Source organism: Apiospora hydei, assembly GCF_038363865.1.
Source record: "Apiospora hydei strain CBS 114990 chromosome Unknown utg000004l_segment0_segment0, whole genome shotgun sequence".
Classification (NCBI taxonomy): Eukaryota; Fungi; Ascomycota; class Sordariomycetes; order Amphisphaeriales; family Apiosporaceae; genus Apiospora; species Apiospora hydei.
The window spans coordinates 7444782-7458864 of NW_027117363.1; the positions used below are offsets into that span (position 1 = coordinate 7444782).

At 52.9% G+C, this 14083-nt stretch overlaps 2 protein-coding genes across 2 annotated transcripts; one reads left to right on the forward strand and one right to left on the reverse strand.

Annotated features, from left to right (window-relative positions):
* Window positions 1–3176: 3176 nt before the first annotated feature.
* Window positions 3177–3399, reverse strand: PG997_004859 (uncharacterized protein; the record flags this gene model as incomplete). The annotated part of the gene is given in 2 exon segments (XM_066809174.1): window positions 3177–3203; window positions 3214–3399. 2 exon segments carry the CDS (start codon window positions 3397–3399, stop codon window positions 3177–3179), a joined length of 213 nt encoding a protein of 70 aa, XP_066672792.1.
* A 284-nt stretch (window positions 3400–3683) lies between these two features.
* PG997_004860 (uncharacterized protein) lies at window positions 3684–4974 on the forward strand (the record flags this gene model as incomplete). The annotated part of the gene is made up of 4 exons (XM_066809175.1): window positions 3684–3857; window positions 3925–4374; window positions 4428–4736; window positions 4795–4974. The coding sequence occupies 4 exons, from the start codon at window positions 3684–3686 to the stop codon at window positions 4972–4974; spliced, it is 1113 nt and encodes a 370-aa protein (XP_066672793.1).
* Between the last annotated feature and the right edge of the window lie 9109 nt (window positions 4975–14083).

A 14083-nucleotide genomic window follows, 5' to 3' on the forward strand; every position in this document is an offset into this window, starting at 1 on the left:
CGCCCCGCCGAAGATCTCGAGCTGATCCCCGGTTTGTCCGTACTGCAAAGGAGTAAAGTGGTCTCATTTTTACCAGGCTCTGAAGCTGGCTTGGAGACGAGCACGCCATCTTGGGCGGCCATAGCAGTACACACATAAGCATGTGTAATATTGCAGCGGGTAACATACCGACAGTTGCGGCGCTGACAGCGGGAGCGGGTCCAGATACGGTGGCATGGAACGCTAACCAGATATCCTGGGCTGGAGGCTCCGAGATTGTTCAATCTTCTGGAAGTCAGGTGTGGTGGGTTTTCCCGACGATGAGGGAAGATGCGACAGATTGCATCTACCTGTCGACATTGTGCCGCTCCATGTGGTTTGGAGGATATTTGATCAATCGATCCCGAATCCAGGGCGAACACACGGTTCGAACACGGAGCTAATAAGGGTTCCATTTGGATGGATTTGTGACTGGCAGGTGGCTGCCGGAGCAATTGAGCGTTAGGGGCGCAATTGCACTACACTACTACACTGCTGGCAGCAGGCGCTGTAAAAGTAAGTTTAGTCGCCCAGCTAAGGTAAGGAAGGAGTGCTGGGCAGACGGTTCTCGGTAACAATTTCGCCTAGTGCCGTTTGGGGGAAAGGCATCCATGACATAAAATGAGGAAAAGAAGGTACATGCCAGATACAAGAGGGGGGCCTTGGTAATATGAATCTAACCAGAATTCACGAATCTAAACCCCCAAAGGGACCCATGTCGCTATCCCCACCTATACTGACGTAGAGTGGGCTGAGGGTTGGACTCGTTTTCTACGGGGCCCTCCTATGGGTCCCTCCTCGCCGCTCTCATCAATGGGATCAAGATCCATGTACTCGACCGACTGACTGCCATGGAGCGACTGCCTGAGCCTGCTACCTGGCACTGCCAGACTCTGCCCTGCCTGCCCTGCCTGCCCTTCCATCTTCTGCGCTGAACCCTTGCAACGACGCCATGCCGAAATCTCGATACGTACAGTACTGTACATTATTTTTCTGCGAGTACGTCCCATCCCATCCCATCCCCAATCTATTGTGCATATTGTCCCGAAAGAGCAATGATGGACGCTGCAAGCACCTCCGCCATGTGACTGCTAAGCAGATGCTTGACACGCCATCCTGCAACTGCAACTTGTTTCTCCCTTCAGGCTGCCAGCCCAGCTTAAACACACTCACATTGACACTCCCACACAGACGCAGACTCTCACTCACACCTGTCTGTAGGTATTGACTGGAACGTTAGGTGGGGTGGCCTGCTGCTGAAGAGAAGGGTGTCCGTGTCGCGCAAATCAAATGAACTGTCAATCCAGCCGAGGTACCGGCAGACCCTTCAATCTCGAGATCTCGCTGTACCTGCTGCTCTCCGATTGATTAGTGTACGATGAAATCAATCCACCACCTTAGGCTGTGTGCGTACTAAGAAATAGGCATGACAGGTGGTTACCTCCACTGGCTGGCTTGATGGTAATAAGTTGGACGTTCGTGTCAGAACCCTGCGCAAAGTGGTGCTGTGTATTTCATTCCCATGGTCCTGTCCTGTCCTGTCCTGTCCTGTCCTGTCCTGTCCTGTCCTGTCCTGTCCTGTCCTGTCCTGTCCTGTCCTGTCCGGAGGGTCTGGCTAGTGCCAGAACGAACCAGCCAGCGAGGATGAGCTCCGGGACGAGGAGGAGGAAAGCGTTGCCTCCAATCGTCGCCAAATCGAGGTTAACGGGTCCAATCTATTGGGAAGGCAAGTAGGAAGCGATCGGCCAGACTCGCCCCTTTGTTCTATTGGCTACCTGACGAATACCTGAAGCAGGACCAGATTATCTAACCAAGCTGCCTGGCACTACAGGACACCCAGCAGACAGGCCGTTGCGGTACGCCTGGCACCTACACGCGTCTGTATTCGTCAGGGAGCGTGGGGAAGATGCTAGGTACTATCTCATCAATCGTGCCGCGGTTTTGGTACGTCATGGTATAGAGCGACGGGTAGGAGCTGCAGAGAGCGGATTGAAGGGAGTAACGTCCATGTTACAGCGTTTCCAACGACACGAACACAGGCAGACAGAAGAAGAAATGGGCGATTCCTTTGGGCCTCCTTCCCTTCCCATCAATAGACAGACACTTTGGATGGAGTCCCAGATCCCGATCAGGATCTCGGCCCCCTGGCCGCTAGAAGCAGCATATCTAGCAGACGAGCTTCGTCTACTGGCTACATGCAAGTCCCGAATTCTCAGAGTCTCACGCTAGCCAACTGTTATACCCTGTTCCCTGACCATCTTCCTGGTCCCGTCCCCCACCCGTGGTTGGGTCCAACAGGGGCTTGCCTGCTGTGAGAAGGGTGGGTTCTGTTCTTGGGGTCTCTCATTTGTGTCTGTCCATCCCATGATTCTGCTGGCCCAATCGCACAGAAACATACAATTGCATACATCCTTCGTTCGGTCAGTACGGACTGGACTGGTCATATCTCGTCTTTTTGTTTCTCCACGTCTAAATATTACTTTCGCCCGCACTTTCACAGGCTGCCCGGATCTTAACGTCTTCTTACCTCTCTTTTTTCCCTCTTTCTGCTATACTGCCCGCCCGCCCTGTCTACACCTACAACGACGCTTCCCTAATTCAATTCAGAGCCGGGCAATCCCAATCCTGTCCCGCCCATTGTCTGTTCATTGCTGCTGCTAAGCAACAACCCCCCTTTTAGCGCAACTCCCATCGATCTGCGCAACGAGTCAAGACGACGAAGATACTTTGCTAGTATTCATTCTGTCCCGAGACTCTAGTCGTGGTGTTGCGAACTAGCAGGCAGTCTACGCTACGCTAGTGGGCCTCAGTATCGGCAAGCGACATTCATCTAGACGAGAGCAGCTGCGAACCGTTCACGACGCCACGAGATCCCAAGGCCATTGTGCCTCTGCTCTATCCCGCCGGCCCCATCGTGGTCCACTCCTTGGCTACCGTTAAGGTGAGATTTCCCACAGCTTTATTAAGAGAGACTCGCCTTGCCGTTTCTGCTCGGGGCTCATCTGGGAGGAAGCTAGCACATCACCTCCTGTACTCGGTGTCTGAACAAAAGCAAATTCAAGCTTCGACACACCGTGTAACCCCTTCCCGTCCGCCACCACGTATTTCTATCTTTGACCTGGTTTTGGATCTAATCAAACCGGCCCGTAAAGGTACTCTCAACCGAACTCCACGCCACCGCTATCCTGAACATACTCGCCTTGTCGTCCACTCAGAGTCAGAGCGCCTCTTGATTGCCTTCGCCAGCTTTTTATCGTCTTGCGCACCACACCTGACTCTGAAACTCTTGACGCAGCCGCCGTTCGTCTGGAGTTCGCGGTCATAGTGCAGTCCTATACCAGGGTCCTGCGCCGTCTCATCTATCTCGACGACGATCGACATTCCGACCGTTAGTGGTAGTCGAGTCAGATGCATGAATCCTAATTCAACGGCTGGGGCATTGGCATATTATCGGTAGTAGTCCCGCTATGGACGCGGGTGAATCTGGTAGTAGGCAAAGGTTTGTCTTTTCCTTTTGAGGTTTGCACCTCCTCGCCTCGCCTCGCGAAGACGTCTGACCCTTTTCCTCTACCCACAGTCGGCTTACTTCGACCAACAGACCTGACCTATATAACTTGCACCAAAGAGAAGTATCATCGGCCGAAAGACCAAGGGACGGATCTAAGATGGCGACTGCGACACTACTCAGCCCCGCGGGCGTGTATCATCCTCATAACTCAACATACTCTCATCCACCGCCGCCCCCGACCATGCCCGGCATGATGTCTGCTGGAGAATCCCGCAGAACGCCCAGCGAGATGGAGGCATCCAAGAGGCAATCGCTGCCCTCGATATCAGAAGTGTTCTCGAGCTCCAAGCCGAGTCCCTACTCACCGACTACACCGTCTACTATGGGGAGTGCACAAGGTCTCCCGCCACCACCCCCCGCCGCCGTTCTCATCGGCTCCGCCGCGAAGTGATGTTGGCCCTGAGCCACGAGCTGCGGTTTCTGGACCCGAGGAGAGATTCTCTCGATTTGCGCCACGTCACGAGGGCCATTATTCGGCGCCCTCGAGTTCAAGCTTCGCTTTCGGCGAGCAGAGAGAAGGTGCCAAGCCCTCGGAGCCATCACAGCGGAATGGGAGCCACCCGCCGGGTTTATCATATTCACATTCTAGCCATCTACCTCCCGGGCAGTATCCACTTGGCCAAGGCCCTCCGATTTCACCACGGCATATGGGACCTCCAGGACCTCCTTACGAGCACCACCGCCCTCCGCTACATAGCGACGAGGACTATGGGTTGCCAAGGCGCTATGATTCCTCTGCATTGAATCGTCACTTCGAGGCCTGGGGGTATACTGACTGCTTACAACGAGTAAGATCCTATGCCATTTTATCACAATAACAATAGCTAATTGCCCATCACAGATCAGCTGGACTGCCCGCACGATGTCCAACTTCGCGGAGGCCTACCTAAATATAGCTTCCGAGCAGCATGGTGGTCAACCGATCCCGGAGCGCTTACCAACATCGCGGGAGATCACCGAGATGCTGAGCAACGTGGATTATATGAGAAAGTCTTTGGAGAATGTTCGAGAAATACAACACAATGTTGAAACCGAAAAGGCCCGTGAAGCAGGCAAGCATCAGAGACCTTATGACGACGACGACGTCAGCATGTATGGCGACGGTTTAAAGCAACATTACGGTATCGGGGAGGTCAAAAAGCGAAGAGGGGTAAGTGACTCGAGGAGACGGTGAAGTAGAGAGTACACTGTATACTGACTGAGAATAGCGAGCCGCACCTCCAGGTCGATGCCACAGCTGCAACAGGATTGATACGCCAGAATGGCGCCGCGGGCCGGATGGAGCCAGGACACTCTGCAATGCGTGTGGGCTACACTACGCGAAGCTGGAAAGGAAACGACAGATGGAACAGCGAGCCATCCGACCGAAAGCCAGTTCTGAAAATTGATAGGAAGGGCCATTTTCAGCAGGCCAGCTACCCGCGGCAGCTCTAGATGGCGCTGCGGACGATATTCCATCACCAGCGTGTCTGCTATACCATTGCATGCGCTTCGCCTTATCAGATGGAGATGATGCGACGCTTTCCCAAAGCACGATATACAGAGACACGCCTATAATATACCCTCCCGGACATAAGACGCTCTATTCAATTCTGGTTCATACCCACGCATACGAAACATATCCGCATGTATATACCCCGAGTTTGGGAAAGGGACTTGGCATTTTGATTGGCTTTTTCAGGCATTGTTTGGCGTTTTATACGAGACGAGCTCTCTCCATCAGTAATGTCGTTTTTACACATTTGGGATCAGGCGAAGTCATTGCGACGGAAGCAGCATAGCAGGCAGAGACGCTGGGGGCTGTGCTAAGAGGACCTGACGATATGTCGATCACCACAGGTTGCTTAGAACAGCTGGAGGAAAGATATCTCATCCCTCGATGGGTTGTGCAGGACGATGCAGCAACTGGCGGTTCTACAGGTGTCACAGGATTTCTCTTGGACCAATGTTTCTTCGAAAGACTTGGCAAAGTCAATACCCCCACATAACGTGGAAGTTCATGGTATGGAGATGACGGGAGCAAGATCAAGCATGTATGATGTAGAGATGGGGCGTACGGACGTGAGGAAGAGAAAGAGAAGCTCCCACGTGGAAACCAATCAAGCCATTTTTGGGATCAAACATTTGCCACTGAGCGTGCTATACAACTACTAACCACGCTTCTAAGGCTTCTCTCGGTGCCTAGATCAAGCAGTGCCTGTAACCTCCGCCTGCGGCAGCTCAAGTGCTAAGACGAGGCCGTCGATAGACGGCAAGGTGTGCCCTGCTCGATTAAGCTGCTCCCGCCGAGTACTTTGGGTGCAATACGTCAAGCAACTCTTTGCGCGTGTACGTGCATGCGTAGCAGGCATGACGACAACTTGGGCTTTGGCGCAGAGGCTGGGCAGAACCAAGGTTGTGCAACCAGGCCAGTCCAGTGGGAGAGGCAGACTGCCACTGCCTGCCAGTCTGGCGTCCCACGTACATAGATCGGCTCCTTAGCGGCGATGTAAATAAAGTTGCGATGAGAATCACTAGCTGCTTACTTATTAAGTCTAGAGCAGACGGATACTCTACTTCTATTACTGTGCGCAATGCGCAGGCGCGCGTCGAGTCTGTTTGAAAATGGCCGTCACCGACTGCCCTCGCCGCCTTCTTATGATGTATGTAGTTCTGGTTATCATCAGCTTGGGCCGGGGCCTGGCTTTGAAACGAAACCAGCCCATCATGATTCGTCACGTCACACATGGGTTTGAAACAGGCGGCGGAAGAAACACGCAGGACGGATAACGGGAGGCCGAACAAGGACGACGACAGGCAACCAAGGGAGAAGGGGAGGAGCAACAACAACAACAACGAGCAAAACAAAAAGAGACCTCCTGCTGTGCAACACGAGCTGTCAAGTCTCAAGTCTGCCTCGTCTTCTTCTTTTTATCTTATTTTTATTTGGTTTGTTTTGTTTTCGACTTGTCTTGTTGCACGGCGAAGTATGGCTGCAGCGGCAGATCTGACTCCTGCTTCTCGTCATCTAAGTCGCGCCGATGAGAAAAGAAAGTCGGAAAGAGGGGAGAAAGGAAGGGGCCGGCGAGAAAAAGCAACGCATAAGAGCATCTAATCGAAAAAGAAAAGAAACTATTACTACGATTTCGTACGTATCTTTTGCGGCATCGGAGCATCTTCTCTCTCTGTCTATCGTGAAGTCCAAGACAAAGGTACCTATCTTTTATTTTTGCACATAACGAATGGTTGAGGATTACTACATGTAACTTCTCGGATGTGGAAAAGAAGGCTGTGCGATGCATTGCATGAATTCTCGCTGTCATCCGTCATTGTGATGGGACCCCCGGTTGCCGGGCGTCTTGTTTGCTGCAAAAGGAGGAATGACAGAATAGTCAGTCAGTGGCCCCCTGGTCCCTCCCCTCCCTTAAGACCGAACCCGAGCCCCCTTTAAAATATGGTTAATCTTGGGGGGCTTGATTTGATCGATCGGGTATCAAGATCTGCGGGGAGGTCCCGACTCGACAGTTTGCTCTTTTTTTTTTTTTTTTTTTTTTTTTTTGCATAGCACACACACACACACACACACACAGCCACGCCCCGAGCCGAGAAAGTGGAGGAATCCAAACCAACAACACGGTTCGACTGGTTGGGGTTCGTTTCAGTTTATTTTCTTCTTTTTCCCGTGAGAGAACTGGCGAGACCCGTAAGCGGAGCGAATCTACTGTTTTGTTTTCACTTTCCTTCCTCGGCATAACTAGCAAGAGGAAGAGAAGGGGAAAAAGAAAAGAAAAAACCGAAACGAGGACTCTGCCCCGCTACGAAAAGTTGCCTACTACTGCAGGCCGCTGACGCCCTCGCTCGGGGAGCGTTCAAACATCCCAAACCTACTTCCCGCCTTATGAGAAAGAAATATAGGTACAGGAAGGCTAAGGGGGTTGGTTGACTGACTCAGTTGCTCGGAACAGGTAATTAATCACACATTATTAATACAGAAAATGCATCGTTATTGTTGTATTCTTCAATGATCTGCCAGAATTGATGCATGCATACCTGACGGATGATGGACCAGTGTCAGTAGTCATGGTGAGCTAACTAATGAGAAGGGCAGGGCCAGCTGGCGAGGTCGCAACCGGGCAAACGCTGCACAATACAACAGCAGGTAGCATTTTACTTAACTACCTACATACAGTACTTGACTTAGGGGACACATGCATGTGGCTATGATAGATACATCACACATATTCCTTTCTCAAGGACAGGCAGCTGCAATGTAACTACGCCGCTGCGGATCAAGTCAAGTCTCACAGCATAGATTACTATATCACCACGGGCTGGCTGCCTGGCTGGAGGGGATGCTCAGAAGGGCTCCCCTTCCGGCAGCGCCTAAGAGAGGTACTTCCCCTCGTGTTCCTAGTGTCGCGCGCGCGCCCTTTCTTTCCCGGCTATCTGCCTCCTGAACCACTACTACCCGAAGGCTGGCTTTTGATTTTCCTTCTTTCCAGGTCGGATGGAGCAAACGCGACAACCGCCATGAACGAGGTCTGGCACGGTCCTTCTCCTCCGTCCAAACCAACAAGAGGATCCAACTGTGATATTGTTTATTAGTGGCGCATGCATGGGCATGATGCAAGCCATTGTGCTTTTTGCTGCCGGCTCTGCAGCGGGCTAACGGGCGGGTGCTTGTGTTTAGGGATGCTGAGAGGTACATTTCGATACCTGCCACACGCGAGGAATTGATCAATCGTATACAATTTGATGGATGGCCATGAAGCAAAATGCCACACGGTTAGGATTGCCCCGAAGTGGTCGCTCACGTTCCTCGTGGCACTTCCGCTGGTTTCATACAGGATCGGGTTTAAGAAAGGGTAAGGGAGAGCAACTCTTTTCAGGGAGGAAACATTAGCCTTGGTAAGGGAGCTGATGCTATCTTGCTTTGAACATGCCCTCTAGATCCAAGCCGGTCTGCAGATTAAGTAGGCAGACAGTCTGCGATGGATGACGAGGAAAGAAAGCATAAGGAGAAAATGACAGTGCAGGTGGCCGCTGCTCCCTTACGATGGATTTTATTATCTCGGTATGCAAGTCACCTTCGATGCAACGTCTGGAAGGGTGATTGCAGAATGACAAAAAGCCGTCCGCACATTTAACGTCTCATCCGCTTTCGGGACAGGGAGACGACAGTGCCATAACGAACGAGACCAAAAACACAAACCGAAAACGAACCGAGCAGAAATAACGACGGCGGGTGGGAATAGAGTGGGAGAGGAGATGATGATGGAACAATCGTGTTCTTCCGGTGCACCTGAACTTGGACCGTCGCATCTGTCATACCGGGAATGCTGCTTCTGTGTAAGGAGAGAGAGAGAGGTTGAACGTCGCACGCTGCTGTTGAAAGTGCACACACGAATCAAGCTGGTCGAATGCAAGTAAGCGTTTCTGCGCCTGAAATGAGATCTCGTCCACCCAACCAACCCTCCCGGGTAGCCGTTTGACAGGGGGTGACCTTGATTGATGGCCTTGATGTCAGTCTGGGGGAAAGGGGCCGACGCCGAGGACCATGTCAGTTACACGATTCTGCAGCTATGTACTTTGTTATGCTTCTTCAAACGCAACGCACATGTAACAGCTTACTCCTGCGTTACCTGGGTGGCGTCAAGCTCACCGGAACCAAAAATCAAAACATGACGGTGTTGTGACAAGTCAGTCAGCCAATCCGTCCGTCCGTCCGTCCATGGCAATGATGATTGAGATCTTTGGTTGGGCGGGAATACAACTCCCGTAAATACAAGAGCTTGTTGTGACTCGGGCACTCTCTGCCTTGCTTGTATTGTCGTTCCAATCAAGGCCCGGCCATGACATATCATAAGGCTTTTTCCTTTGACTCGTTGGATTTAAGCCTTGGCTGACCACCATGCCCAGCGCCTGCGTGCATTACCGTTGAAAGCCAAAATTAATTGAACCTTGGACGGGATGCATGCCGTTGCGTTGCATGCTTTAGACCATGGGCCATTCGCGCCGCGGCAGAACCCAATCTTGACTCTCGTCAGAAATGTGACGTGAGTGCGTCAAGGGCCCCATGCGTCGGCCCCCTTTGCTCCCTGTCTACACACTCCGTACTGTACTGAGGTAGGAGGTCCTAGAATGTTACGAGGGGGGTCTAACACGGGCTGGCGCAACCAGGGAGAGGAAAGCGAATGTCCGAACGTGATTGTCTTGACCTCAATACGCGGAGTTGGAATGATGACAAAATGGCCTGTCTGCTCGGATCCGTGATGGCGTTGGCTTAGCACAGATCTGAGACATCTAGATCGATCTTTGGCTCAGGTTCCCGATATAGAGCTGCCGTGCTGTTCAGTGTACTGTGTGCGCGCGCGTGTGTGTGTCTCCGTGCTCTCGTAGGTGACGAGATGCTGATTGCCTCTCACTAAGCCCGTTTTTCTCCGAGCAAGCATGGTGCTGTAGTTTTCTAGTGGCAGCCGTACGCACGTCGACGGGAACAACAACATCGGGTGAGTCAAGGCTAGTTGGGGCTACGCCGCTACGGTGCTATGATGGTCGCACCAGCAAGCTAAGGCACAGCACAGCGCCCTTTTGGTGAGAGCATGTCTCGGCGCCCTCGCGTCAAACTGCCCGTCCACTTTTTGCTCTTGACAAGCACGAGAATGGAGACAAATCGATGCCATCGCCCGGCGCTTGCACTCCCCAGAGCGAGGACTGGATCAAGTGAAGACGGTGGTTGGCCGATGGCAGTGGGCTGGCGGTGGAGAGGGGGCGTGCCGTTCTGCTCTCGTTGGGCGGTTTTTGGTTTCTGAAAATAGTCGCACCTCGCGTGGCCACAACCATGCTTCCGGCTGAAAAGCCACGTGGGAATGGGCTCGACCCTCACACACTGGCGCCCTCTCCTTCTGGGGCCCGGCCAGGCTGTGAGCAGGGGGAAACCTAGAGAGTCTAGAGAGGTCCCTTGTGGGTGCTGAATAGTAGTGGGAGGAATGTACTCTGCTCGCAAGGCAACTTCCGGCGTATGCAGCAGTACTGTGCGGACTGTATTGACAGGGAGCCACATTGAGCCGGCTTACATTACATGCCTTAACGAAGGTAGTCGGTTAGTTGCGTGTATCCACACGCGCCAATAGGGCAATGGTATGTGATGTATTGCTTTTGATGTAGGGCGGTAATTGTGACCGGTTGCGCCCACACGCGCACAGAAAGACGCCATAAATGCATTGCCCAGACTTCACATGGTTTGGCTTACCCTTTGCCATTGCTGTCCCATGATGGGAAGATGATGTCTGTCCTCCCTATCCGAGTCTCCCTGTACGTACAGTACAGTAGGTATCAGACAGAGATCCTGGCTGCTGGGGTGGGGAGAAAGGCGGCTGGAGTTGTCTCCTCCCCCTTCTGGTCAAGCCTGCCTGCCCGCCCAGAAAAAAGGGGGGGTTGAACGGGGTTCTGCTGGGGCCTGGTCGATTTAGGGTTCGCGCCGGTACATCGGCTATCTTAGATTTGCTGATAGATTCGCGGATTGCAGCGTCCGATCATCCAGTCAGCAGTCGTTCCATGTCACAATTTTATCCTCTGACGAACCGAGCCAAACACAGCCCACTAAACAAACAGCAAGGGAAACGAAAAAAAGGTACATCACATCACAACCGCCCCCACACTTCATGTTCAGATGTCGCTCTGATTTGATTTGGTCGGCCAACTAGCTGACTTGGCCTACGACGACTCTACGACAGTCCACAGGCAGAAGATACTGGACGGAACCAAGCCCGTTGATATACGAGAGCATAACGGAATCTCCGTCGAAGGTCGCGAGGCGGTCGGCAAATTGGTCTGTAGCGTCGCTTGGCAGCATGCACCAGTAGCCAGTAACCGGTACCCAGCTGGGCCATCCACTGGACACTAGGAAGAACACTCGGGTTCTTCCACCACTACTACCAAGATACTAGTACTATCCAAACGTAGGCTGATATGGTACGGCGTCACAGCTTGTGCCGAGCTGGAAACTACCTACTGTGGATTCGGGCCCTCTCCGACAATACTGCGCCTGTCCTATTTGAGACACGCAAACCACCTCTACTACTAGTAGTAAGCCAAAAGCTAGAAGCAGTTGGGCGAGATACTGTAGGGGAGGCAGGGGTTGGCCGGCTACCAGGTTACCGTGCCATCTGGCCGTAGGCCCCGACGCCCCGTGGCCCGTAGCCCTATCTCTGCCATCATCCCTCCTTGGGACCTCGGTTAGCTTCTCGGCCCGATGAAAGACTGGGAAACGAGCCAAGCTCGAAAGGAGAAGAGGGAAGAAGGCTAACTGGATTGATCGCTCTATCTAGTGGTAGGAGTATTGACCAGCAGTCAGGTCCCTTGCTACCTATGTATGTAGGGATCCAGGCAATGGAAATTCCTGGAAGAAGCATTCGCTTCCGGTTCCGTTACACTACGTACTTTTACTGGCAGAAGCTGAAGGGTCTGCATGCGTGGCCGCCGGTCATCCCACAAGATCGAAGCTAGGCCTGGACCTCGAGCTGATCGAAGCTATCAGAAGTCCCCCGTCACCCGCTGCGGCGGCATGCGAGCAAGACAATCGTTTGAACTACGGCCGTGAGGCTGGGCGGTAAAACATTGGTGATGTTTTGCGGAAGAGGACGGCGTGGCTGGCACGGACGCCTTCGCCACATGGCGATAGTGGCAGCAAATGGTCGCCGGACCCCATTCCAGTGCCACGCCAAGTGCGCCTCCAGGCGGTGGCTTCAAGCTAGGAGCTTCTCAATTTGAACCGTATCATTGTCGATCACCCCAATGGGAACAAAAAAGCAATCAGTCCCACACCAGGTAGTTGCTTCTCGTGATGATCGTTCCCTCGCTACAACAACTCTCTCCAATCGTTCGGCATTCTTTCGGGGAATGGGCCATTGGTCAATGTACGGTGTGCAAGTGCTTGCTCGCAGTCCGAGGAAGAGGCAAGCGGCTTCTGGCGTCATTCGGACGTTTGCCGAGGCTGTCCCTAAGCGGACCTAATGCTGCAAGCTCGTATCAGGGAATCGCGATGCTCCCTTGGCTAGCGCAGGCTCTATCACGAAGCCATCTCCTTAGTCAAGGCTGAGCACGATGGCCTCTGCTGTCGAAACCTCCACACCATAGTCAAGACTTGAATTTTATTCAAATCGCGGTACATACTCTATTTGGCAGGCAGTAGAGCGACTACCGCCGACTAGCATCGGGCTGAAGAACAAGTATCGTACGAGAATCTCATGACTAATTTCACGGCTCAAGATGTTTCCATCGGCATCGCACGCAAACCCTGACCAAGCTCTTGTGATAGGGGATCTCAGACCCTTCCATGCCGCCAAGTGGGGTTCGAGATGAGGGAGTACAAGATCCAGGATCTTGCCTATCCAGCCCACTGGGACACGACGTTCTTGGTACCTCATGCCGTGCCCATGCAAGCCACCATCACCTGTTGGCAGGTTACTGTAGAGCAGCCCGGCCAGCTCGGTCCAGCGTCCGGGATAGCTGCGCCGTCATGACTAGCGAGGAAAGTCGTCCGTTTCTGACGTCAACCTAAGGATTCGACGTTCTGGACCGTCTTGGGCCCCTCTTCCCCGGGGCCTTAACCAGCTCCCGGTAGGGAATTGGGGCCAAAATAAGCGAAATGGGAGAAAAAGGAAAGAAAGATAAACAGCAAAAAGCAACGATACCCACACAGACCGGTTTCGCTAGGGCCCGGAAATGTGCGAGAATCCATCGGCTGCTAATGTACTGTAGCCATGCGTGTTCGCCACCTGTCGTTTTCATTAGTCCCCCCACGATGAGACTGATCTACGACATATCTTATTCGAATCTCTTGATCATCGGCCGGATAGATCACAAAGCGAGATCAACTGCCGGCTCCTTGCTTGGGGCCAATGAAGAAGGGGTCGCCATTAGACGGCCCACATGTAGTTCTGTTGCAGACTGGAACAAGACCGCATGCGACAGCTGGTCGGACAGCGGTACAAGCCCATCGACAACTACCGCAACTACAGTACCTGCACATGGCAATACACGTCGGCGATCATTGACAACAAGAGGAGGGGTCTGAGGGTCTGGATGTACCAGTTCGCGCTAGGGAGACGATCTTGGCTGCTCTTCACTGGATGATCTTTCTTTTGTTGCGCCGGGAAACCAGCTCACCTTCGTCTCAAGCAGCACCACGGCGGTATGCCGTCATGATGAACGTGATCCGAGCGCGGAGGAACTGGCAGAAAGAAAAGGCCAAGGGGGAGAAAACGTGGTCTGTCATCCGAACATCAACACGTCAGGATCCCGGCAAAGTGAATCTTTCTGATCATGTTCGAAAGACCTGACACCTGACACGCATCGAATCTTAACACGTACGACCTGCCCCCGCCGATAGCTGCAAACCTAGCCAGAAACAAGCTTCTCGGAAAGGGAGGTCGACACTAGAAGTTCTGCGATGCTAGAACCTTTTACGGGTTAGTTGGTTGATGGGTTCCGCGCTGGCTGCAGCCCATCGGATTC